The following is a 27,546-nucleotide window of genomic DNA, read 5'->3' on the forward strand; positions in this document are numbered from 1 at the left end:
CTGCAATTTGTGGGGAAAGGGCAGGGAGTGTGTGGGTGGAGGAAGGGAAAGCACCCTGAACAGGCCTGACCTTGGTGTACAGAGCAGAGACAGCAAAGGGAACCAGGTGGGAGGCAAACCAGAGCAAACTGGTTCCCTAAAAACTTGGGAACCAGTACACAGCAACAGCAAAGGGAGGTGACAAGGGCACTGAACACCTCTGGGCCAGAGCTGGGTGACAAATACATCCTCTGAGCTCAGGCAGGGCAACACGGTTAAGTCCCTTCCTAACAGAGGTATTAAAGTCAACTCCTTTTTAATACTGTCTGCACTGAAAACGCACACTTGCAATCCTAGAAGTTTATGTGGATACAAGAAATATTTGATCATATAAGTAGCCAATTCTATTTCAGAGGATAAAGAATAATCCCTTTGCCAAAATAAAGCACCTGGACAAAGTTATTTGTAAAGAACTATAAAAGTGCTGACAGACTGACACAGAAATGGAATCACACACTTGTCAGCATGAAAAGGGTTTAAAACCTACAGTGAAAGTCACCAGAGCAATAGCAATTGATGTAGAATCTCTGTAACAGGAAATTTACAACACATTTTAACATAAAGATGAAAAGGACACTTTCAAAGAAGGACAAATGCCCATATACCTAAATTTATACTATTTTCTCAGTTCTCAGTTCTCTAAATGCCAAACTGGTGTGTGTACTTCACAGCTTCTGCCACCCTTGTTGAGTGTTTGCACCAGATGTGCTCTAATCTCCTTTGTCTTTGAAAGTCAGGAAAGTCCAGTTTAGGGATATTTTCATTGACCTCTAGGCAACTGATTTTATTTTCCCTTTTTTGTTGTCTCATGACACCTCACTTGGAAGTAAACCAGATAGAATTATTTGTACAATGCCCTCTCAGAGTAAATATGACCTTTACTACCAGTATATACACCATTGTTTTAAACAATGAGGTAATGAAGCTGCCTCCTCACCAAGAGTGCCAAAACAGTGATTTGAGCCCAGTCCACTCTTTGCTCACACAAGCTTCACTCCTGTGCAACCTCAGAGTGGCCCGGGAGTGCCCCCAAGCACAACACCTCCAGGCCACCTTGCTTCACATAAAGCCAACACTTCTCGGAGCAACCTAAATCCATACCCCGAAACAACCATGTGCCAGACCCTGGCATGTCCCCATCCTTACCAGCAGGCTCCACCAAGTCAGCACAAGCAGTAAGGCAGCCAGCCTGTTGTACATGCAGTCCAACTTGGGAAGGGCAAAGGTGTCTCTTTACAAGGAGAGATTAAATGAGAAATTGCTACCAGGACTCCCAGGAGATCACGTGATAACACTGAGCAGAGCCAACTAAACGTACAACTGAATCATGCCACCAGCCCAGTGTAAAAGTTAATTCTCTGAGGCCACAGCCGAGAATAATTCTTGATTCAGAAATAATGATGGGTCTACATCCATGGAAAGAGCATCAGCATCACTTCAGCACTGCACCTCCAGCTAACAGACAGGTTTTCTTCCTCCAGCAGACATCCGAAGTAACATAGTCATCTTTTGAGTGGTTAAGCCACTTTCCAGAAAATATTGCTCATTAATCTTGACACATCAGAAGACTTGAATTCCCAAAACTGTACATAGATTTGTAATTATAGACCTTGTAATTAGTTTTTCCTTAATCCCATTTAATCCCAGAGGTAACTGTATCCTAATGCATCCTATTGCAAGGCATCCCTTAAGGGAACCAGAGTACACAGGGTCACATCTGCCCACTAGCATGCCATAACTGGATATGACAGGCACCTTACCCTTCATCCATTCATCAAGCCAGAGAACCAGAGGCCAGCAGACCCTGGTGTACCTGGCTGAAGGAACATGCAAGACATTTTCCTCAGCTCTCCTTAACTTTAACAATTTCCTCAGTATTATGAAGAGCTCACTCAGGCAGATAATAAGCAGCAAAACTCCCACCTGCACAGCAGCAGCAGGTTGGTGACAAACATGCAAAGCAGATGCTCTGAGAATGCAAAACCTGTGGCAAGAGGGATCCTCCATAATGGGAAAACAAAAGCAATATCCTCGTCTGCTCTTAGGGTCACAAGCTTCCCCCTTATGAAGCTAAATGGATCTGAATCTCCTGTTAGCAGCCTGGCACAGCTGAACATCCCATGACAACTCACTGTAGTCCCACTCTCACATTCTTCTCTGATGGCAACCAGCTGGAAGCAAACTGGATGACACATGGATTCACAAAGCCTGAAAAGCTTTTGGTGATGGTGGACTTGCTGAGGTAAAATTGCCAAGCTATTGTTTGACCCAGGAGGACTGCTAGCAGTGATGGATACATTGTACTAAGGGATCAGGAAAAAGACCTGGGAAACTCAGGCTCTACACCCCCAGAGCTAGTGAGGTCAGCTACAGGGCAGCTCACATATCACTAAAATAAAGTCTTTTTATTGAAGACAGCAAGGCACATTGGGAGTTATTTTAAGTAATTTCCTTGTTTAAAGTACTAGCAATGGTTTCTTTTGAGAGCAGCAGGTTGAAATGGGACAAAGGTTCATCTCTGGCTAGCTAACAACAAGGCACACAACCAAAGTAATAGTTAACAATAAAAATCAAAGCTTTAAAATACTACAATTCCCACACTAGTTACTGTGCAAAGTATTCATTCTACTTGTAAAAGTATCTTATGCTTTTAGGACATGTCTACCTGCAGAGTTTTAATTTTCCGCCTTAAGTAAAAAAAAAAAAATCTAACTTCATACTAATATTTTAACTCAGATCAATTTCATCAGTTTTCAGAAGAATCTTGTTATAACTTAAACTACAGGCAAGTGACTAAAAGTTCTTAACACCAGACAGAAAATTATTCTATAATGATGCAAAGACTATACAGGCATAAATGTATATTTGAATTAAAAAATAAGTAATGCATTAAAAAAAAAGGATAAGTACAAAACATACTTAGCAATTCCAGAGTCCTTCAAAAGTAAGGTAATGTCAAATGAAATAGAAACAGAGAATACCTTCTCATGTCAACAGTGTGGTGGTATAATGGAGTAAAACCACAATGGAAAACACAAGTGATGCACAATACAGTTGATCTCCACCCACTAACCAATGCCCAGGCATGCCTGAGCAGTGATCAGCCCCTCCTGGCCAGCTCCTCCCAATTTATATACTGAACATGACACTCTGTGGTATGGAATATCCCTTTGTCCAGTTCAGGTCAGCTGTCCTAGTCTTGCTCTCTCCTGGCTTCCTACTCACCTGCTCACTGGCAGAGCACAGCAAAGTGAAAAGCCCTTGACTTACAGTAAGGACTACTGAGCAACAACTAAAACATCAGTGCATTGTTGACATTATTCTTGTACTGATTCTAAAACACAGCACTGTGCCAGCCACTAAGAGGAAAATTAACTCTCTCCCAGCTGAAACCGGGACAGCAGATGTAACCTTGATTCTTCCATTTAATAAGAACAGTCTCTCTTCCTAGTGATTTGTACAAGATAACCTACCTGGAGAAATATTTCTTAACTATTGAAGGTCCTCTGGATCAAAATTGAATCACATTTTTATACTTTTGATCTTTTTTATCTTTATACATTTTTACATTTTTGTGTCAAAACATGGAGAGTAAGAAAGAAATAGGGGCTCAAAAATTCTCAGGAGACTAATGTAACAGAGCACGATACACAAGGCACCAACCTTGTCCAGAATCAGAGGTTGTGCACCTGTATCCACACCCTGCCACACACAGGGAAGAAAAATGAGATCAGAAAGCTAAAGACCGAGGTAGGATGAAGGGAAGGTTTCTCAGCCTAGGCTCAAACTCATATAAATACAGCTACACAGCTGTCTGATGGGGAGATGCTGGTGCTGGGCTACAGTCTGAGCACAGCGCAGCGGAGAAGTGCCACCACTCAGCACAGCCCAGAAATCTGTTTTCTAGGAGGAAACCCAGCATTCATACAGGAAGGAACACTCCTGTTGCTAAAAGACAGCCAAGAAGCTGGCTCCAGGCTTCTACAAACTTTTACACACAAGCTGAGATTACAGTACTCAGTCTGAAAGGTTTAAAAAAACCTGTCATTTAAGGTTGCTCATGCTGGGTGCTTTGTCGCCCCATTTCTTCTCGTTCCATCCTGTCCCATGCCCCACTTCTTGCTGGCACAGCCTTGTGTTGACCAACAGTCTGGCTCCAGATGCACATTTTTCACCCTAGCTAACTCTCACCTGGCTAACTAGCCTGATCTCACTTAGCAACTTCTGCAAAATCATACAACCAAAACTCAATTTATGCCTAATCTCAATGTCAGAGATTAAGTTTACACATATATTTGAAATTAAGAGAAAATTTAACAAGCTATACTGAGGTCTGTGTTTACTGAGATCTATATCAAATAGTTCTGCCAACAGACATGAGCAAAAATATGTAAGGTAATGTTTTTCCTTATACTCCCTAATACAGGATGACAAGCCTTTCCAAAAATCTCTTCAAAAACTCAAGCAAGACCAAAAAAACCTAAACACTGTGACAAATCACACAAATTTTAATATCATACATCTTCATAAGCTGCTTTCTAATTTCAAGTCCGAAGTGCCAAATACCAGCTTTCACAGCACTGAAGCTCATCTATAAACTTTCATAAGCAGCCCCTACTTACTAGAAGAAAAACAAATTCTGTGTTGGTTTTTTCTTGTACGTACCATCCACAGTAAGCAGTTCAAACAACTACAGTCCCTTTCTTAGCTTTCACCCCAAAAGAGAACAAGCATCACAGTGTAAATATCCTTTTCAGAAATGGGAAGACAGGCACTGGACAGATGCTTGGACAATTTCATTAGTACATAATATTATCAATTATTCAATATATTTGTAAAATATCCTGGATATTTAATATCTTAGTCTTTTTTACTCTTAAACCAGAAAATATTATTGAAATTCAAAGTTAGGTTGTGTTTCCTATAGGAAATCATGCAAGCTACTCTGATTATACTTCTCATTCCGGATACTGTTTTCATGCACTACCTTGGGCACTAAGAAACCAAAGCAATCTCTCTAGTGCAAAGTTCAGAGCAAAGAAAGGTGTGTTTAAACAAAGCACAGATCAGCAAGCTTTTAAGAGCTTATCAGTGGATGACCAACCATAATTTAGAAACTGCACTTTTACTTACCTCATTAAAATCTGTTGGAATCCAAGCAGGGCTTTGTTTCTTTTGGTGAGGCCAGCTGCACGGTGACACGTGCAGACAATGAGGGAAAGGCAGGTTAGCAATCAGCAGCTCTGCAGCAGCAGTGCAGGTGTTCCCTGCAGTGCAAGGCACCTGGATTCCAAGGGTCTGCTCTCACATCACAGCCTGCCTTTTGCAGGTAGAGGCCGTGCACATGACTGAATCACTGAACAGCAGGAGTCAGGACTAAATGAGCTGGAGATGAAGCTTACACCAGCTTTAGAGTGGTTGTTAAAGGACAAGTTGTACCTGAACTGACTAAAAACCTGCCAGTACAAATTTAAGCCATCAAATATCTTTTCAACAAAACTGAACCAATGGAGCTAAATTACTTCAGATGAGCTTCTCACAGGATGTGGCCACAGCCACTACTAGGACTCATAAAAATGAGTTAATGTGTCAAATCACAGCCCCACAGCGATCACATTAAGCTGGCACAGAGGTAGGGCTACTGCCAGAGAATTCTGTCACCCCCTTTCCTGTGAGTTTCCTTCACTCACCTTGTGCCAATACAATCACTGATGCAGTAACTTGCTGAGTTAGATCAAGGAATTCATCGGCCCAAAAACAACACTTGCAAAAAATATTGCTTTCAGTTGAATTTTTTGTTAATCCAGCTCAACCTACTTCAGTCAACTCAGAAATGTCAATGTCAGGGTAATAAAAATATTAGGAAGGTGTGAGAGAAGGAAAGAAACTCGACTTTCAGTGGTGTTCCCCACTCTTTTCAGCAACCATTTATCTCAGCCTACTATAAGCGTGACCTGCACATCAAAACTTCTGCTGGTTCAGAACAAGCCTTAGGAGGGAGACACTCTGAGAGGAAAGAAAAGGTTTCATCAAATATTACCTCTTTTCAACAGAACATGAAGAGTCTCAAGTCTACCTGAAATACAGGCTTCTCAGGCAAGCAACCCCAAAGAGTTTAGCAGGACATTAAAGCCCACTCTCTGGATGGAGTTATAACGATGCTGATGGCCACCTCAACAATGATAACACCATTATCAGCATTCCCTTACACAGCTGTGGCAAAGACAAGCAGGCTGAGAGGCTTCAGAGGCTAGACTACGGATCTGTAGTACCTCTCATCCTCTTAGCAACTGCTGAGAAAGCAACCATCTTCCACTGGCCTGTGGTAACCATGGCTCTGGTGTCCTGCTGTGACTGGCCACTGAGCCTCAGCTGTCTGTGTGCGACAGCAGTGACAGGGCTTCCTCTCTGTAGAGTAGTCAAAGCCTCTTGTTCCAAGACTCTTGCTTTGTATCTGGAATCACAAGACTCATAACTACAGCTATAACCACAACTATTACATGAATTCTTAGGCTAGCTCAAGCCTACAAGAACTTTTTGCTTTATTTGTGCAGCTAAAATTTAACCTTGTACTTTTTCAATCTGGAGCAAAGCTCCCTGTTATCTCTGGATACAGTATACTCCTGGACCTTGATGTTGTATTTTATTAAAGGCAAAGAATTTCTGATAGAGGTGATACTTCATCACTGTACTAACAATTACATAAAAATCTGCTAGAAACCATCAACTAATTAAAAACACTAAAAATTGAGCAATCTGCCTTACTAAGCACATATTGCTAAACATTAACCAAACAATTCTCACACTTCATCCTAATTATTTTCCTGTTTTTAAATAGGGGTATGAATTCAAAACATCTGACTTCCCAAAGCCAGAGTAAAGCCGTTGGGGTGGTTTAGGGACTGCTGGACTAGAAGAAAAAAAAAGGAGTTGGAGGAGTGATAAACTGAAGATTAGTACTGACACTAAATCAAGAAATATGTGCTAACTGTTCTGCTGCAGTTGGGCACTGAGTATGCTTGGCAAGGTATTTATTTATTTGTTAAAGACAATGCTATTCTTACTTTGTCGCTTTCTCATATATGCTGTACCTTCAACCACTATTCTAGGTATGCTAAAAAAATTCAGATTTGCTCCTCCTCAAATACTTCACCGCAAATACTTCACCCCAAACTAAGTTCCCCAAGATTAATGGGGGCCCTGTGGAGAAAACATTTTAAAACATTTTATTGCCATCTTTTGGCCTAAGAAGCCTCCCTAGGAAAGAAGGCTGTTGTAGAAAGATGACAGGTGAAACATCTGAAACTATCAAGAAAGCATTTCTAGTATAACAGGATTGGGATGATGTATCAGAAAAAGCAGGGAACAGTCACAGAACAGAATATTGAGCAGCTTAACCTCACATGAAAATATGACCAGGTACATAACCATATCTGTGTATGCTTTTATTCTGCTGTAATACAAGAGAGCTAGCCCTGAACAATAACCAAAGAATAAGTTCATAGCTTCAACCTTCTTGGGAGTGCAGAGGTGCTCATCCCATACGCTGCTCACGATATCATCAGAAATATACTTCAGAAAATGACGGCTAAAACTGTACTAAAGGAATTAATCAAGTCTGTCTATTTTTTACACATCCAAATACTAAGAAACAATACCCCTCCCCTTTTTTTGTTTTTGCCTATTTATTTGGCTGTAAGTATTTAAATTCCCTGCCTGAACACTATTATTTTGAAACCACAACTCCAAGGCAGAGGCGGGTTCACTGCAAAACCAGCAGCCCTCACAAAACAGCCTGTTGGCACATTCCAAGTACTCAAAGCTTATGAGCAGGGTATTTTTCTTCCCCTGGCAAAGCAGATTTACTGAGGAGTCTGGAATGACAGTCAGTGAGTCATGCATAGCCAAATCTGCAGCACCACTCACAGTGGGGACCTCCCTGTATCACCTACTGTAATTACGGCCTCCCTTCAGCTGGAGCATTTCAGAGACATAAAAAAAAAAAAAAGGTGGTGCACTTTTAGTAACTCCAGTGAAAAAAGCACCACCAACAGAGAAGGGTGCTGGCACTGCAAATGTTGCCCAAACATGTACGATTAACCTTTTAAAGCTGTACAGATTTCAGCTCCTGCTTCACTAGTAACAGTTACAAAACAAGAGTAAAATATTGGCAATAATAATAGTTTATAACTTTTTAAAACTAGTTCCAATATCAGCAGACTCAAAATGCCATTAGTTTTACTCAAAAAACAAATTTAACAATTCTGCTCATGAAAGAGAAAGAAATTAGAGAAACAATTAACTATTCCACCATGCCATACTTACAACACTGGAGTTCAGATTTACACATCTCTTCTGGCACTTTGCTGACCAATTCCATTCCAGTTTTGCATAAAGCCTACAAGTTTATAACAGCACATCTAGTAATATATTGCATTATGCTCAGTGTCATCCAGATTTGTACACATTCAAACAAAAAAGAGGAAGCCCATAATTAAAATATACAAAGGCTTTAACTTTCCCATTCCTAATAGTTAGAAAACCATGACATCTCATACTCTGTATGTTATTAAAACAAAAAAGAAAGCCTATATACAAGCCCTGTTTTTCTGATTTTCCTCTTTTATGATGTCCCTCTATTGATTTGATTGAGCAGAGTTACTCTTGTTCATATTTATTTAAGGTTCTGTCTGACACAAAATAGAACTCAATAGATTGTTTGTCCTGATAGTCAAGGACATTAAATCAAAACTACTCCCACAACATAAAATAATCTAAGTCACCTACTGAACTGGGCTTGTTGAAATAATGTTGTTTTATCATCCTGACAGATGCTGAATGGATGTCTAAGTGCAAGAAACAGTGACCATGTCTATACAATGAGGACTGCACTGAAAGAGCTTCAGCAGATCTCGAGCTCAAAAATGACATGCAAATTGAAGGGAGTTCCCCCAAGATTCTTAGAAAAATAGGATGATATGACTGCAGTACACACAGTTGGCTAAAGTGGTAATCAGCAGCAAGGAAATGATTTTACCTGTATTGGTGACACTCACGAGACTGACCCTGAATTAGTGCATGTAATTCATGCTGGGGGATGAAGGGGAAGCAAAGTAGGAGGGCAAATGTAAAGACGGATGTTAAAATGCTGAAGAAAAGTGTCACAAAAAGGATTTTCAGACTGAAGAAACAAAGGCTCAAAGAGAATAATTTTGCTCCACCCACCAAGTTAAAAACGAGTGGAAAGTTGACCATAGGTAACAGGCACCAGGAGGGCTTTCTAATGCCTTGGCAAGACACAGTAAGAACCAAAGGCAGGAGCAAGATAAATTCAAAGTAGAAATAAGGTGCAAACTGGAAGATGGGGAACCTCATGAAGTAGGAATCCAGAATCAAGGAAGCAGGAAATGTTGGGATACCACATCTTGCTGTCATTAGATCAAGTTACTGGGATTAATACATCAGTAACTAGGCAACACATTAAGGGTCTGCCATATACTCCACATTTATACATGCATGAAGTACAAAAGACACAAAAGCAATTCTAAATAAAGCAACTTCGTGCCTTGTTGCCTGTCAGCTCTACCTGAATATGTTGGTAAGCACTGGACAATGAACCTTGTTCAAAGTAGCAGACAAATCCAAGGCAGGAAAGATTTTTCTAATGCATTCAAATGAAGACTGTACTCATGCAAAACCTGTAGCAGATAAAAAGACTGCAATGGTTTTGTAAAGTCAGCTGTAGTGGGATAGGTCCTTGCTCTGCAGATAGTTATTTCTGCTTTTACAGAAGCAAAGCAACACATGGAAGGTACAGTGCTGAGCCATCCAATACTGGCATCATGAAAGGTTACAGGGGTTAGGAACAACAATTGCTGTGATGACGGCGGCAGGGACCTGGAATCCCTTCTGTACAAGTAGATCGCAAATGAAATTGCAAAATGCTCCACCACCTTAAGGCAGTTGTGAGTAATCAGCTTGTGAGTTTGCTGCTTGTACACTGAGCATTATGTGTACCCCTCACAGCACTGGATTTCACTGGTTTTCAGTTCCAAGAGTGAGTCACTGGTACGAAAAGAAGGGGAAAGAAAAGAGAACTTTTCTCTCTGAAATAAAGGAGATGGAAAATGACCTTGAAAAAAGGCATGATTTCACACTTACTACTAGATTTCTTCTTGGCTTAAGAAGAATACAAACCATTAAGACTTCAGATTAAACTGAGCAAACATTTGAACAAAGAACAAGGCAGATTATTCCAGTAAGGAAAGAATAAACTCCACTTGTGTGACCTGTAATGTCTTTTACAGCCAATGTTCAAAAAAATCAAATCTTGTGGGCAGTCACCGCATCTGTAACTCAAGTTTCTTACTAAGAGATCAAGCAGCAATTGAGTGATTTAGACCACAGCTGTCTGTAGAAAACACCAAATATTTTATGTCCCTCACTTGTCCCCAAAGTGAACGCATGCCACCACTTACTACTTGTGTCACACACTTACCACTACTAAGTCTGTAAAGCCCATTTTTACAAAGATATATAAAATTAAATATTTTTGTTTATGCAGACTTACACAGTAAGCCACAAAAAGGGGCACCTCTCTACAACAAAACCCAACTGAGACTGCCTGCTTTCACTGCCACACTTCAAGACCCAAGCTTCAGCTGGTATCTCCCAGAGTCAGGTGGATTCAGTAACAAAGCAGGACCGTGAAGCTCAAGGGCTGCAGGCCCTGAATAGCAGGTGTCATTCGAAAGAGGAGATCTGAGGTGGCAGCAATCCTCTCTCTTACAACACTCTTTTCCAAAACTGGCCCAGGTTTTAGTTCCATCTCAGGGAAACTCAACTCATTGTTCTCATTTTGCAAGTGAATATCAGCAAAGCAAATGCAAGATTTAAAAAAGACAATGAATGGAGTATGCAGAGAACTGCAGAGCCTCTGAGGAGGAATAGCCATGTCCTAGGCTCTGTGCAACTCTGGAGTCTTTCTTAAACTCTCAGCAATACAAAGATTGTAGGCTCTTTGGGAGTATACAAAGTTAAACAGGCACTGGCTTGCAAAGCTTCAAAACTGAAACTGGTCCTCCAATGTAAGCTAATGCAGTGCACTGAAGTGGCAGCAGAAGTGCACATGCTGGTGAGAAGGCACTGTGACTCACTGGAAACAGATACAGGGAGGCTGTCACAGGACAAGCTGCTGCAGCACAGGCGACAACACAGAACAGCAGCATCCCAAACAGGAGAGAGGTATGGAGAGGAAACCAATTCTACCTCCAGTGGCCAACACAGTCAGAATCATTCATCTATGACTCCATTTGCAGTTTAGGCTTGGCTCTTGAAAATGCCATGCAGCAGAAGTTTATTTGCTTCATGCACTGGTGTGTTGGTGCAGTTCAGTTACTTCTGCATGCACACGGTATGCATTCACTTGTTATTAATCTATTCCTCATGCACTGAATACCCCAGGCTTGGTCTCAACCTTATAATCACATTCAAAACACATTTTTACATACATATGTTTGCATAGACACACACATTCACTCACTCTTCAGGACAGAAATAGTCCTGTAGAATACTGGATAGCATTTGATTGCCTGAGGGTAAGCCCACGGAGCCATATGAAGAGAACGTTGTTATCTGAAACACCTACATGTGGCTGGCAAACACGACACAGGAGATGTGGTTCTTTCTGCCAAAGCAGATGGGTTAAAATTCCTGAGGAACCTAAATGGCACTAAAAACCTATGCTTACAGGTTTGGATTTCACATGCATGAAGGTGACATACCTATGGTCATTCACTGAAACAGTTTTGGACTGGAATCTATCTGATTTGCTTTTGGTTTCCCCAGCCCATATAATAACAAATGGTTCCATGGAAAGACAGAAATTATTTAAAATTTTGTGCATGGATATCATGAAGAAAAGGAGATGGCACCAAAATGCAAGTAGCATGGCAGCCAGTATGGCATTACTGACTAACTGGTTAAAACTTGAAGGTAAACTAATTAAGGCAATATGGAAAAGAGAGCAGTTATTAAAATTGAATTTGATACTGTGTATCCTGCCTTTCTGATTTCTCAAAGAAAGTTTTTAAGATAAATATTTAGGTAGACGACAGAAATCACTCACAACCAATATCTACACCATATAAAGATAATCCTTTAACTGCTACTTTAAAGCAAAATGCAAAATAAATTTCTCTATGGCAAAGACAGATGCTATTTTATGCATCACTACTGATAAAGCAATATTCCTAAACTGACAAACTTGGAAGTAATCACACTGAGGCTGTTGTAGATTTTAGCCTACTGAACCAATGGTAAGGTAAGCCTTTCCAAAAATGAAGTATTTCATAGACTTATTGTGCCTTTAAAGGGAAAAAAAACCCCCAGAATAGACAAGTAGCTCAACAATCTATTAGATCAGTAACATTTTAAGTCTTAGGAAGCAAGAGTTCTCATATGCCTGAAGGGAAAAAAATGGGTAGGAAGGTATAGCTCTTTCTTTCCTATGAGGCCACTTTGTTTGGAGCACAGCCAACATATTGCTTTTTCCAGGAGGTACCAGTGTCACACTTCCCTCCAAAGATAATTTCTAACACGCACTGTTTTGAATGCCCTTGAAAAAATAATTCAACATCATTTCTCTGTTAATCTTCCCAAAAGGGCTGCTTCATTACAGCTGGTACCATATTACATTGGCTTCCTAATATTCTGAACCCTGTTAAAATTTACAGAGTTTTCAAATTAGTAGCGAGATGCTAACCTAGATGTTGACAGTTCTAATTTTGTTATTTTTTTAAAAGGCAAAATAAGCTCAATTTCACATCAGCAACAAAATACAAATTCTGGACTGCAGAGCTGGTCCACTTGCACAGTGTGAAGAGCCTAATGGAAGAACTTATTTCCATAAAATATCTCAGAGTTATAGGGGTTTGGGAATTATTAGTATAATGCTGCTCTGCACATCTTGGGAATGTTGACAAAGAAGGAAACTAGTCACAATAACAGAGGGGAGCAGATGGGAGAGAAATCCCACAGAAATGTTACATTTCAGGAAAGTTTTGTTTGTTTATTTCTAAAAAGACCAAAAGAGAACCAAAAGTGGCCACTTCCCTCCCTCTCTGTTCCCATGAAAATACTCCCAATCTCTCTCACTTCAGAAGTGAGAAGACACTCGGGATGCATGGCAGGAGGGAATAGATCAACCAGGGCCATGGAGTTGAGATGCTGGTTAATAAAAACAGGAGAAACAAAGCTAAGGTTCAAATTTAGAGTGGCACAACAGAAAGGCAGGGAGGAATCCTGTAGGATTTTAGTTTAATGAGCTAAGTGGCAAATGTGCATGGCCTGGAAAGCTGTACTACTGCTGTGGTGGAATTCAGGCAAACTGAGGGAATCCTCTGTTCTGCACAGCTGAAACATGCACATTTGTTTGCTGTAATTAAGGAAGTGAGACCGCTTTTCCCATTTATTTCCCCTTCTCTTAATCTCAAACCAGAAAAATTTGTGAAGGATTGCTATTACTTGCTTGGCAATGTCCCAGTTTACCCAGGAGGCTGTCCACAGAAGCAGCTGCAGAGGAGCTGGAATCTCATGAGACTGCTGCTCCTGATGGTGTGGCATTAGCACAGGAGACAGGTTTCTTAACACACAGAGAGGGACTGTGCTCATGTGTCCCGAGCCTCTAGGGGCTAAGAGTCTGCTGCTTAGGGCCATGTATCCTGACAGCTACATGTAAAAAAAGGGGAACCAATCATAACAATCTACAGATACATAGATCTTTACTCAGAAGTTATCCCAAGAAGCAGGGAAAGCATTTTTTAACCTATGCCTCCACCTCCATGGGGAGTTTGAGGGGAGTTACAAGAGGCAAACATCACAAACAATAACATACAAGTTTTTGGATTTTGTGATTTCTTGAAAAAATATACATATTTTGTATTCCATTGGAAATGGCCAGGTCTGCAGAGCCCTTATAGATGTAGCTAAGATTACATCAGGACTTCAAGTGAGGCTGATAAGGAAGCTAAGATAACATCAGGATTTCAAGTGAGCCATGGAGAAGGAAGTACCTCAAAAAGAGAACTTTGTGGTTCTAAGATGGGGTAGAAGGTATTTCTCAGTTCAGTCCTTGCTTTTGTTGTGGACTCTTGGTGTGATAGGTCACAGTGCACCTGTTATCTCTTGTCCAGGGTGACCCACTGTACTGCCTTCCTTCTTTTAATCAGACTATAATCTCCCTGATGACACACGCTCTTCCTATGGAAACAGTATACCAGTTTCAATACCTTGCCAGTTTCAGCTGGCTTCTCAGCATTACTAAAAGTCCCATTTTATCAATGGGGCCTTTGTTGACAATTTCAGCAAGGAAGAGGCAGGACTGAAATGGGCCATAAAGACAAAAGTCAGTCCTTTACACAGCAATCCTTCTGGTCATTGCTATGGCCAAGCCAGCAGTGACTTCTGACTATATCAAACGTGCCGTGAGGCACTTGGAGATCCTCATGTACGTGAAACTGGCTTCTTGCCCATTATCAGCTTCAATGACAAATGCTTTAAAAAGTTTGTCTCGTTATTACCTACACTTTCTTCCCGTTTATTACATTCAAAAAAATAAGAAGAAGAAGAAAAAAAGGCAAGTTACAAAGATACAAAGTAAGTAAAGCACAAGACTATAGGATAATCTACCACAGCATCCCACTGACAGCCTGATCCCAAAAACCCCGAGGTCCGGCGCCGCCGAGGCCACGGGCCAGCACTCACCGCTGCGAGCCACAAACCCTCCCTGCTCCGAGCCTAAACCCGCGCCGGCCACAGCAGCTCGGGTGTAACACGGACAGCGCACCCGGGCGCCACGGGACTATCCTTGCATACAAACCCTGAGCAACAGCGGGCAGCTGCTGTGTGCGCTCGGCTCTCGGCTGACCAGCAAAGCGCCCGGGGTTTCCTCCACGCGCGGAGCGTATTACAGAAAGGGGTGGAAAAAACCCCAAACCAACCAACCAGCCCAGGGAAAACCGTTTGGGAGCTGCGGGACACAGCGCAAAGACGGGCAAACCCTTTGGCCCCGGGGCCGGACAAAACACCTCCCGCGCAACAGGTTCCCGCGGAGCCGGCTGCGCTCCTCCTCCGCGGCGCGGCCGCCGGAGCCGCCCCCGCCGAGCGCACCTGCCGCGGGCAGCGCCCTCCTTCCTTCCCTCCCTCCCTGCCTGCCGCCCGCCCGCACCTCCACTCACCCGCCGGGGGCGTCGCCGGCCCCGCCGCTGGGGTGGTAGGCGGTGAGGACCACGCCGCGGGAGCCGGACCGCCAGCTCATGGCGCTGGCCGCCGCATCCCCTCCGGACACAGCGAGGCGGAGCGGGGCGGCCCGGCGCGGCCCAGCCTCCTGCCGGCAGCCAGCGGGGCAGGGCCGGGTGACGGCAGCGCTTCCTGCGGCCCGGCGGGGCCGTGCCCCTCCTCCCGAGCCCCGCGGGCGAGGGCGGCGGGAGCGGGCGGCCGCCGGGAGCCGTGCCCGCGGTACAGCTCCGTGCGCGTCCTCAGCCGCGGGGTGTGGGGAACCGGCGTCCTCCGGGCAGGCTGCGGATGGTGGGGAGGTGTCGCTGAGAACGCCGTCAGTTCAAGAAAAGTCTCTGCCCTTTCGGCCCCGAGTCAGCTGCCAGGGCGAACTGCTGCGCCCCGAGGCTGCCGTGTGGCCAGCGCGACACGGCAATAAGAAAAAGAAAAAGTGTGTTCAGCGTTTGCTTTGCACGTTTTCCATTTCACCGAATCGCAGCAGTATTCCGCGATTGCTTTAACTTTTCATACGCACCAAAAAAAGTTGTTGGTTTTTTTTAAATGAGAAGCTCTCATCACAAAAATCACAACAAGGGTTAATGTCAAGCAAGGACACTGCTGACTGAGCCGCCTCCGAGCTGCTGGGCCTTACACGAGCCGCCATTAGCTCCAAGGTCACGCTCTATCAGCCACTGAGAGCCAGAGGAGCTCAGCACTGGGTCGGCCTTTTCAGTGGGCAAAGCCCCCACTGTGCCTCGGCACAGAGATGGGACTCACTGCCTTGGTGTTAGTTTTGAATGGGTAGGCAAGACCTGTAACACAACACCCAAACCTGTTTGGTTTTTTCCATGGCAACATGTAAATGCACATAACGCTATTTATGTTTGTAATTTGTACCCTTGCTCACATATGCATGTGATTTGTCTGAATTATTATCAGTTTGTTCTGCGAGTGAATGGATCAACTTCAGTTGAGATGAGTGTAATTTGCATTGTGTTTACTTTTTTCCTTTAAAAACAAACAAATCATGCAACTGCTTTGCTTGCAGTTAAAATCTTCCAAGTTGAGTGCTGGGCTCTGTGAGATGTTCTGAAGCGTGTGGGTATCGAGTTCTGAACTTTCGCTCTTTTAGTACCTAAACTGGAACTCTGCATGCAAGGCTGTGGATGGACTGTGCAGTTTTCTATGCAGCTGTTCTGCAGTGCAGAGCTGCCTTGCAGGAGCAGCACAGAAATCCTCTCCTATGGCCACTATGAAGTTGGTCCCAGCAGAGAAGCAAACTGGCAGAAGTCCTGGTCATGTCTGAGCAAGATCAGTTTGTCCTCTAAAGTCCTTGATACTTCCAGCTGATGACTTTGGAGGGATCATAGAACAACTCAGTTTTTCCACTGATGATGGAGTTCTACAGAAGGCTAAACAGGAAGTCCCGATTTCTTTAAAAAGGGTAAAGTTGCCAGTAAATTTTGAGAAGAGTCCCAACATTACAAGCACAGGAAAGCTTGGATGTTGTTCAATAACCCAATCATCAGTGTTGCCTTTTCATTTCTCACACACCTGAGGGTCACGTGCTGCCTTGGTTTTAAATTCATATAAATTATTGAAAGGGGGGGTGAGTTTTGATAAAGCCTGCCTCTTCCGTGGTTTCTTGGATGTTATCTGTGGGCAGCTAGCCAAGTGGTTTTGGTTAAAATATTTTTTGTATTACGTTTTAATCAAAATTTTCACATGAAATTTGAAAAACCCGATTTATTAAAAAGACATTAGTACCAACAGATACTCTATGCGTATAAATTAGAAAAAGGAACAGGTCAATTTTTAACTATGTGATTCTTTGATTTTTAATCTTTACAGTGCCTAGCAAAGAGGCTGCCTTACCTCCAGGAGATGTTCTCCTTCTGCAAAGGGAATGGGTAAAAGAGAAGGCACAGCTTCAGTGCAGCTTCAGCAATAGCTTAGTACCATAGTTACAAGAGTTTAACTAGCAGTATGCACCAAAAGCACTGAGACAAACTTTCTGCATGTACCGACACACTCACATAAACAAGACCTGAAACCACTGCAAAACTTAGGACTGTAGTAAGATTTCCCTGTACTTCCTCTGCAAAGGTATTGCATTCTCTACATCTCAGGCTATGTCCCAAAGGCAAAAATTAGCCTAACTTTTCACACAAGCATGCAAACAAGACTCTTCTGTTTTCACAGCTCACGTTGGAAATATATCAGCATGAGGTGAGAAAACATCCTATTAATGTATGTTAGCACTCCTATCTGCTGGTGCATTTGGCTCTTTCTTTAAATGCACATGTGATTAATTGTTAAACAGCATATGCAGAATGCAAAATTATTTTCTGAAGGACATTTTTTTTTTCTTTTAAACTAAACCAGAAGAACTGAACGTAAATACCAGGGTCCTTAGGACCTGGCCTTGTCTAAAGCTTCAGCTAACTGGTTGCATGCCAAATACTCCACTTAGTTATAAAACTTCCTTTAAAAAATAACTAAAATGAAACAGAAATAAAAGTAAAACATTTAGAGCATTCCATGTCTAGTAAGTGTTTTCCAAAGCCCTTTGCCCAAACTAAATATATATTAAGTGCTATAAGAACAAAAACGTAAACTGCTTTTTCTTTGATAAGCCTCTTAAAACACATCATAATTAAGGCACAACACAGCATGCTTCAGCCTCGCTGTAAAAAGAAGAATGCAGAAACAAGATGTAGTCAATGTGGCGTCACTAGGGGCTGCTCAAAAGACAATTTTGCTGCAAATGGAGAACGGGGAGAACCTGCCTTGTTTGGGGTGGGAGGGGAGATTAAGAAAGGCAAAACCCTGAATGAGTTTGTACCAGTCAGCTGGAGAGTAAGAAGTAAGAAAGCTTAAGATTGTGTAAGCATGTAACAAGTGAGAAAAAGAGCTAGGAAGAAAAAAAGTCCTATTGAAAATGAGACTAGAGATTAAATTAGTGATAAAACCACAAGAGATCTTGATTCCCTTCTTACATCTGTCTTTATTATGATGCACTTCAAACATAGAAGTGAATTTAGGAGCTAACTCTAGACACACTTTTTCCTCCACTTGATAGGATCAAACCCAGTCCTGTTATGAAAAGCATAACATCAGCAAGGTTTTCTTTGATTAAATGATTCGCAATTTACACTAGACACAGATAGATAATTTTGACCTATAGGTGTATTATTGCTGTAAACTGCTGTAAAATATCACTACTCTCGTTCACTATCTTCTCTATAGATATATCTTCTGCCTAACTCTGACTAAATAGTCATTAATTCCTGAGCTTGCAGTTAATATTTTTGTTTTTAATAAGGTTCAGGCGTACTTACTTGGAAAGGAAGGTTGTTCATAGAGAAGAGAAAGCTTTGGGAAGACCTCACTGAGGTCTTCCAGTACCTCGAAGAGGCTTTTAAGAAATAGGGAGAGGGACTTTTCATATAGGCAGATAGAGACAGGACAACAGACAATGGTTTTAAAGAGAAAGCAGGCAGGTTTATATTATAGACGTAAAGAAGAAAATCATTACTCAGAGGGTGGTGAAGCACTGAACAGGTTGCCCAGAGAGCTTGTAGATGCCCCATCTCTGGAAGTGTTCAAGGTCAGGCTGGATGGGACCCTGAGGGACTTGATCTAGTGAGTGGCATCCCTGTTGATGGTAGGAAGTTTGGATTTACATCATCTTTAAGGTTACTTCCAACACAAACTGGTCTATAACTCTATAATCAGCTAGGTAAGAATGCACCATTTGAGGCTTATAGGTTTATGTGCTAAAAGAAGGATACCATGGAGAAAGGGGACTGCAAATCAGTCTATCTTGCTACAGAATCCAAGACTCCTTCAAAGAGTTTAAATATTTAGATTAAGATGTCATGCACTGCCTTTACACTCAGTATAGTCAGTCACCAAAGCCAAGCAGCCCATGCAGGGTTCTCATGCTTAGTGCTCTCTTTACAAAACAACTGCTAAAAAGAGAACTCTCAGCAGTGCCATCCTTTATTGCTGCTTTACAGGGTTTGAATATGCATGTGTTCAACATGTGCTTTTGACTTTTCACTGCAGAGTGATTTATTTTCATTTTTAAAATTTTCCCAAATTAAAAAAAAAATCACACTGTTTTTCATATTTTGTATAAATATATGATTATTCTTTTAAAATATGTCCTAGGTGATTTTTCACACTCCAGTTCCTAATGATATGTTAATTATCAGCAGGTAAAAATGTAACCCACTGAGAAGAATTGGCTAGAGGAAATAGTAACAGGTCAGCTGACAAATTTAAATTCACAGGCTGACTTCAATAGCAGTAGAGGGATTTGGTCTGGCTGAGGTCTAGAAATCCCCCTGCCCAAGAGCATTTTGACAACCACTTCAATGCTAAGGTAAAAGTACAACTGGACTTTCAAAGCATATTTTTAATGCAGGAGAGTTTCAACCTTTCCCTTCTATTATCTATTCCAGCATTTGTTCAGATGGGTTTTAAACTGAGCAGAAAATGTCTCACCAGCTCACTCACCTAATTCACATTGAAATAAAATGGCAGCGCTTCCATTGTCCAAATTATATTTCCAGGGTTCCAGCCAGCAGCCAGAAAATACATGAAATTGAATGTTGTTTGTGTACTGTAAGATGAAATCTAACCTTTATTAAGCTTTGCATTTTATGTATTGCTGCGCCCCTATTGCTGTTCTTAGGGTACCTAAAGAACAACATACATGAAGAGTATTCTGCAGCTGTTAATAATCAATGCTAGGAATAATACAAAAATGTAGATTACAGGTACTTAACTCTTGATGTCTAGAGCTACGCAACTGATTTTACATTCCATGAAATCCGTGAAAGAAATGATCTTTTATAGGGTAAAATCCTCTGTCCTATGTTAGACCTCCACTTCAGCACATAAAGATGAATCCTGTGCCAGAATTGTCCATTTATTTCCACTGATTGGAAAGGCTGACTACATGAGTAGGTCGCATGCAGATGTGCACATCTGTCTGGTAAACTTCACCTTTAATGCTTTTATGTTGCCCTTCAAAATATGGAAGATGATCTTACACATCCCCAATGGCAAAGGTGGGGATGAAGTCACACGTGTACACAGAAAGCAGTGACGCCTCCCAAGCTTTCTGAGTCTTCACCTTCTTCCTCACTGCCCTTCTCACATATATTTAAAGAGCTGATTCATTTCCCATAACAAAAACAAAAGAAGACCACGAGAAAAGGGAGTAACAGTTCTTAGGTTGTTCACTTTTCTTGGGAGTTGCTCTAAAATGTATCTGGTGCACTCTGGTGGCTGCCTTGGTAATTTTTAATTCCATGACTTTGCAAAAGGTGAAACAGTAACTACCAGTGCTGCTTTTGAGATTATCCATATGAAGACTAATGAGCACGTGAATTAATTCTATTTTATCCTGTTTGATTTTACTTGAATGCTTACTCTGGAGAAATTCAGATCTTGCCCATTGCTGCCCATCTGCTTCCCTTATGTAAATCACAGCGCAAGGATTGAGAGGCTGTGGTTCTCGTCTGCCTTATGTTTTTGCTCATGGTCAGACAGTTGCTGAATTTTACCCAGAGAGGTATATATGTTTCTGTGAAGTGATTTATTCACGACTATTTGTAGTGTGACTTTGCACAAGCCCTCATATCAATTCTTGCTTCCCCTTTCCTGCAACAGGGAATCCATATAACTGGGCTAATATTATCTAGCTATTTATGAGGATTATTCACCGTATGTTCAATTACACTGAAGGGTACCAAAAAATTCAGAAAATTATTTCCCATTACATCAGTAGATCTACTTTCTTCTGGTGCATGATTTAATAGGGATAAAATGGCATGGATTTCTGCATCCACAGGCATAGAGAACAGATTATAAATCTAGTGCACTTTATAGCATCTCCACCTGAAGTATAGGACTTTCAGGGAAAACTGAATACCACAACTTATGTTTCATGCCACTTTGGGAAAGGGCAAGTCAGCATGAGTGTTGGAGACTAAGGGATTTTTACTGGTAACTCTAAATGACCCCTTTTTTTTGAACTACTTCCGATACAACTTTGATTTTATAAACCATGGCTTCACATATGCCACTAATTATGAAAAGGTGGTTGTATTTTCAGAATATAATCATGTTGCCCCTTCTTAATTCCCCCAAAATGTTACCTAAATGTGGTGCACACTGAATGGATTCACTGCAGAGGTAGATACACTCTATTAGCATATGAAAATGAAATAAAGATAGATAAAAAAGTTTGGAGAATGGTATCTCATTTCTCTGTTCAATCATGTTTTAGATTTATACAAGGCAGCAGTATAACCCTTAAAAAACAATTTTTTTTTCTGGGTTAAACACACTTTTTGGTTTTCTTTCAGAGGGAGATCTTCCATCCTCCTGACTCCTTGTTGATTCTTTCTGCATCTGTTTCAATTTGAGCTGATCTTTCTTGAGCATGAGGACCCTGAACTCTGTAGAGCAACTGGGACCTTGTACATCACAGATGCTTTATTGACTGTATCACAGGCACAGTACTGTGGAGAACATCAGCTTTTCACACGGCTGCTTCTCACATTGGTGAGACTGTTCTGAACAGTATGCATTGTCTGCTACCTTTGGAGCAGACCTGCTGACCGGCTTGCACATCACAGCACACAGAGGAAGCTCCTTCTGAAATGTCTTCTCAGGGATCTGTACTATGCTTCTGAATGGAAGGGGGCATTTACTCTGTTGTTGAGAGGCTGCTGTCATGAAGGCCAGAAATCCTAGGTTTGTCTCTTCTCTTGGACATTGCAACCAACACCAGACCCACTGAAGAGGCAGGAGGGAGATGACTCCAGTAACTAACAATCCACCCCCCTTCTTCCTTAGGTCAGGAAATAGGCCCCTCTATCCAGTATTTGGGATATAACAATTGATGAACTCATCAGCTGCAGTTTCATCAAGAAAGATGAAGGGGGTGCTAGCAAGTGCAGAGAACATACTTGGAAATAAATATATGATTTGCTGCTTTACAGACGGACTGCATCCATCGCTTGGGTTCAGGGTCGCTTGCCACCACCCCTCCTCTTAGATCAGGCTTCAGTAGGGTCTGGGATAGTTTTTTTCAGTCTGCATCTGGCTAGGAAGTTGAAGCCATGCTCTCTCCCACACGTGTTAACTAAGTCAGTCAGCACATTGACTGGGAGCTCTTCTCTTCCTTACCCTTCTAATTTTGCTGTTGCCTGCAGATTTGATCACAGCTGAAGTTGTAGCACAAAAACATCTGATGAAATGAAACAGAGCAGCCACAAAGGAGGAGAGTTTAGTCAGTCAGAAAAGCTCATGAAAATTGTGACACAATCCTAAGCTGAGCAAGCCAGAACTATCTAGAAATGTCATTATGCACCGAGGAGTAGTGCTTCAGAACAAAAAAAGGAACAATTGCATGAGTCATGGGCTGTGAGAAAGAAAACCACTTGCCTTCAAGGGTTTAAGAATACCACTAAAACTTCAAGTTAACACAATGCAAAATATTTTTAGTTCTTTCTCACTGACAAAAATATTCATTTTGCATCATGTTCTTTCATCCCAAACAAATTTTAGAAAAGTGTTTCTTTGTCTCACATTTTACACTGCAATCAAATTCAGCCACTCTTAATACAGAATATTTCAAGATGTCAGTCTTATTTTTGTATTTTGAATGGAAACAATCTTCTGAATTCAAGATGGATTTTAAAAATGGTTCATATCAACTCAGAACATCATTTTCCAGAAATTTAAAATCCAAAAGAAGACCACCATACTTTAACCACTTGTGAGGTCCCAACTACTGTTTAAAATATATCACCTTAATTGGACAATTTTGTTTTTCTCCCAGTAGCTTCAGTCGGTCTCGGCTGCCTTGGTTGTTCCTGGCCAGGGGTGCACCTACGTACCCCCCTGCCCAAGCAACTCCGGCAAAGCTCCCGGGCACAGGCAACACTTAGCAAGCTTAGTTATAGTGATATTCAGCTCTTAGCAGTGATCAGCTCTTTTGCAGTGATTCTCAGCTCATAAGCTTGCTAAGGTGCCTTGGCAGACGCAGGGAGAGAGAGGAGAAGCGCCGTATGGAGTTCCACAGATGAATCTTTATTGGCTTCTTCCGTGAAGGGTTTCAGGGACAGCTCTTCTGCTGAGCTGGGGGAAAAGTGGGGTTTTTATAGGGTACCGAGGTTTTGAGAAGTGGTCCAATAATGTGAGTCAGGGTAGAAAGTGACCTATTGCCTTACAGGGAGATAAGCGAGGGTCCGAGAGCGGGAGAAGGGTTATTTTGGCTTAGTCACCATGACTAGGCATTTCTGCCCTTAGGTGACTGCCCGCCAGAGAGGCCTACCAGGCCTCACGGCTGCAACAGGACAGTATCTTTTAAAACCATGTTTGCAGTATCACAGACAAATCAGAAAGAAGGAATGGAAATTCCCACATTCTTGCTTGTCTTACCTATTTCATGAGCTTACCAGGCTCATTTCAAACAACCAATTTTTTTTGGACATCTTTTGTATATAATAGGTCTCACAATAACATTTAGCACTTGCAAGTTTTTTAAAAAATGAATGTAAGTATATGATATTTGGGATTAGAAACATTATTATAACAAGGATTAGACAAATTTTGAACCAAAAGTTTGACAAAAAAAAGCTGTAAGAAAAAACAGATCTTTATGATAGTACTTCTGATGTTTTTTATTTACTCTTCCTAGACAGTGAAAAGTAACTCTCATTAATAACAACTACAACAACATTAGCATGAATACTTGTTCAAAATTTTGTACAAGATACAAATATTTGAGGGTTTGTTTCTTCTTGGCTGAAAGCCAGTTAGAAAACTGAAAAAAACTAGTCATACACCAATAAAAACTCACAGCACTATTATAGCTATTCTGTAGTACCATGTAGCAAGCAGTAACTATAAAGTTCATGAGTATCTCTAGATTGATGCATAGCCACACATGCAAGTCACAAATAATTTTAAACAAAGTGTCAAATCTGTTGCCTTCAGGGCTTCGGTCCTCTAAGGGTAAATTTGTGACAGTCATGAGTGACTACATTTAATAAATTTGCACTGTTTGCTCATCTTTGCAAAGATATTGTGATAGGTTTGTACAGCAGGGTTCAGCAGAGCTGCAGAATTACAAGGCAAGAATATACTACCACTGCTGTGTATTTTGGAAGCAATTCCTGGAGTTACAGGAGGCTAAACTTGAACACTTGCCTACATCAAGATATTATAGTGTCGTTTCTGCAGGAAAAACATAACATTTGCAGTTCACTTGGAAAACATTCACCCCTAAAAAAACTGTATTTATGTTATAGTGGCTAGATTTACTTTGATTTACTGTAGTATCTTATTATTTAATAACTCACGCTATGTACAATACTGTTCACCATATGTCCAGAAAGGGGAAAAAAAGGAGGGAAGCTGAAGTAACTTTTAAATGAGGATGCATGTGTGGAAAGCAATGCAAATTTATGTATATGAAAACATAAATATTGCGGGGACATCTATGACCAAGTCTCCTGAAATTTCAATCTATCAAAGATAATTATAGGTTCACTGGGAGAAATTAATATGGTCGCAGGCAAAATCAGAACAGCAGTGAATGACACAAAACTGTCAGGAGAATTGGGGGTGGTTTGCAGAGTAGGATTCACATGTGTATCCTGCAAGAGGGAAGAGTACCCAGGGAATGGTTCCAAGCCATATGGCTGCCATAGGGAAGTGGGGTCAGAGTGAGCAGTAACAATGTACAGCTGCACTGGTGTTTGGTCTTTGATGGGAAAGATCATCTGCAGCTCTTGGCTGCCCCTGGTTACATCTTGGCACTTGAAAATCAATGGGAGCAGTGCTACTTACTTGCATCAGTGGAAGAATGCATTTCTCTCAGGGACAGAAAGCAATTCCCAGAATCAGGGAACACTAGCCCTTATACACTATCTCCCCCTTTCCCTGGGGAGCCTCTTTAGTGTTCAGCCATCCTCTGGGTGAAAAACCTTTTCCTGATACCTAACCTAAACCTCCCCTGGCACAGCTTCAGGCCGATCCCTCAGGTCCTGTCACTGATCACCACAGAGAATAGATCGGTGCCTGCCCCTCCTCTTTCCCTCATGAAGATGTTCCAGATGACAATGAGATCTTCCCTCAGTCTCCTCCAGGCTGAACAGATCAAGTGACCTCAGCACTACTCACAAGGTTTCCCCTCAGGGCCCTTCACCATCCTAGTGGCTCTCCTTTGAATGCTCTCTAATTGATTATTATCTTTTTTTTTTATATTGCGGTGCCCAAAACTGCACACAATGTTCAAGGTGAGGCCAGTGCAGAGTGGGACAATCACCTCCTTTTGAGTGCATTTGAGAGTATTTTTTACTAAATATAAAAAGTTTGGCAGAAGGCACTATGATCTGGTCGGCAATATTTCCATCTCAGAATTTAGATTACTCCATCTGTCTCTTACAATGAACAAATTATTTAAAATATCAAAGAATCATCAGCATCTTTTTTCTCTTTTCTTGACCATTAAAGACAGTGCTGTACTACTTTATATACTGTGAATGAGAGACAGACAGAGGCAAAGAGATGAGGATTGCACTTTGTGTTAATGAAAAGTAACATTTTTGAAGGGGCACAATTTCCAGCCAGACTAACATCTTTTTATCAGTAACTTTGTATTTTAACAATCCCAATATGGTAAATCAGCTGCATAAAGTTCTGGTTTCACCAAACTGTGCCTTTTCCAAGCACATTTTCTACCATCTTTAAAACTGAAATACAAGAAGTGAGCACTTTGAGTAATTCAAGTATTTCACAAATTCTCATTCAGAAGGGGACTCACCTTCTGACTGTGAATGACAATGAAATTTGATAGAAAATATTACGAAGAAGATACCTCTAATACCATGAGTTCTTATATTCTTGAGGGGATTTAGAACCTAATTATTTTACCTGTGTATTGGAACATCTTAAAGAAGTACGAGGGGAAAATCATCTGTAGGATTCTTTTTATCATCTGCTGGCTGATGTACAAAAGCTTCAATTATACACAAGTACCTCCACTCCAGAAGTCTTTAATATTTCCTCAGAATTATAAGTGTTATTGATAAATATCATAAAATCACATTTCTGTTAGCTTAGCTGGTTAGGAACAATCAGATAGCACTCATATGAAAATCCTATTGTTTGTGTTTTGCTTTTCTCAAGCTGCAAGGTGAAAGACAAACCAGAAGCATGGCAAAACCAGCACACAGGCCACAGACAAGCAAACTTCAACTATTATACAAATAAGGTTTTCTCCCTCATTGCCCATATATGCAGATATACAATGATCAGCACTCCAAACTTTCTAATTGCCTAATAGGCACTACTATAGATTGTTTGAGGTTCTCTTCTTAAGGCAACAGATGATAAGGATTGATGAATAGACAACAGGCAAATTGATAAATTATAAGGTAAATGCTTACATTGTAGAACAAGAAGTTATTATTCTACAGCTGAGATTATCAGTGTGAAGAAGGTAGCCTTACTTCATCAAAGGCTGAAAAAGATTTGGGAAACGGGGTTATAAATGACAGGGCATTAGAACACTGCAGCTTTTCTGCTGCCAGAGCACATGAAGCAAAATGATGACCCCACCAGAGCTAGAGACTAAGCCTCTTCTGGTTTTCCTGGACTAATATTTCAACCCCTAGTTCCTGTCCTGTGAGCTCAGCATCTGCTGGAACACTTGGGCTCCTTTACACTCATCTCTGAGATGATGCAGGAGAGATGGGCACCGGGGCAGCTCCACCAACACTGCAGTCCCCTGGCCTGGTGCTGCTGGAGCTGGTTGCTCCACCAGCCTGGCTTTAGGCTTGTAAATTCTCTTCTAAGGAACAAATAAATAGATGAGGGAATTATTTGCTGTCTGGGTTTTGGATTCATAAGAGATTTTCAGTTTTAAGTATTTAAATCGCTTTTTTCTTGTGGTTCATTTGTTTCTTGGGTTGGTTTGTTGTTTTGGTTTGTTTTTTTTTTCACTGGGGGATAATTATAGGATAACCAATATTTCTCCATTCTGCTTTCTTTTTGTATTTTTTGCTTAGATCGCTTCCTGATTTATTTCAACATCATTCTTGGTACCAGAGAAGTCTTTTAAGAAATAGCACTATGGTAAAAAATTAGAGCATTCTTTCAGGTAAAAAAACCCCAGAACAGATAGGAGAATGGAACAGCAGT

At 41.3% G+C, this 27,546-nt stretch overlaps 1 protein-coding gene across 5 annotated transcripts in view; it reads right to left on the bottom strand.

Annotated features, from left to right (window-relative positions):
• The window catches only part of ARHGAP18 (Rho GTPase activating protein 18), a 97,098-nt gene that overhangs the window by 53,497 nt on the left and 16,055 nt on the right, over positions 1 to 27,546 (bottom strand). Inside the window, exon 1 of one of the 5 annotated variants that reach the window (XM_063389986.1) lies at positions 15,266 to 16,149. The exons of 1 other annotated variant lie outside the window; for it this stretch is intronic. Coding sequence is in view for 3 of the 4 variants with exons in the window: in XM_063389981.1 (XP_063246051.1) it covers positions 15,276 to 15,355 (80 nt within the window). In the remaining variant the exon portion in view is untranslated. Of the gene's footprint in view, positions 1 to 3,020; positions 3,044 to 5,172; positions 5,968 to 15,265; positions 16,150 to 27,546 lie in introns of those variants that run through there. 3 more of the 5 variants (XM_063389981.1, XM_063389985.1, XM_063389984.1) reach the window with 3 other exon arrangements.

This window comes from Prinia subflava, chromosome 2 (assembly GCF_021018805.1).
Source record: "Prinia subflava isolate CZ2003 ecotype Zambia chromosome 2, Cam_Psub_1.2, whole genome shotgun sequence".
Classification (NCBI taxonomy): domain Eukaryota; kingdom Metazoa; phylum Chordata; class Aves; order Passeriformes; family Cisticolidae; genus Prinia; species Prinia subflava.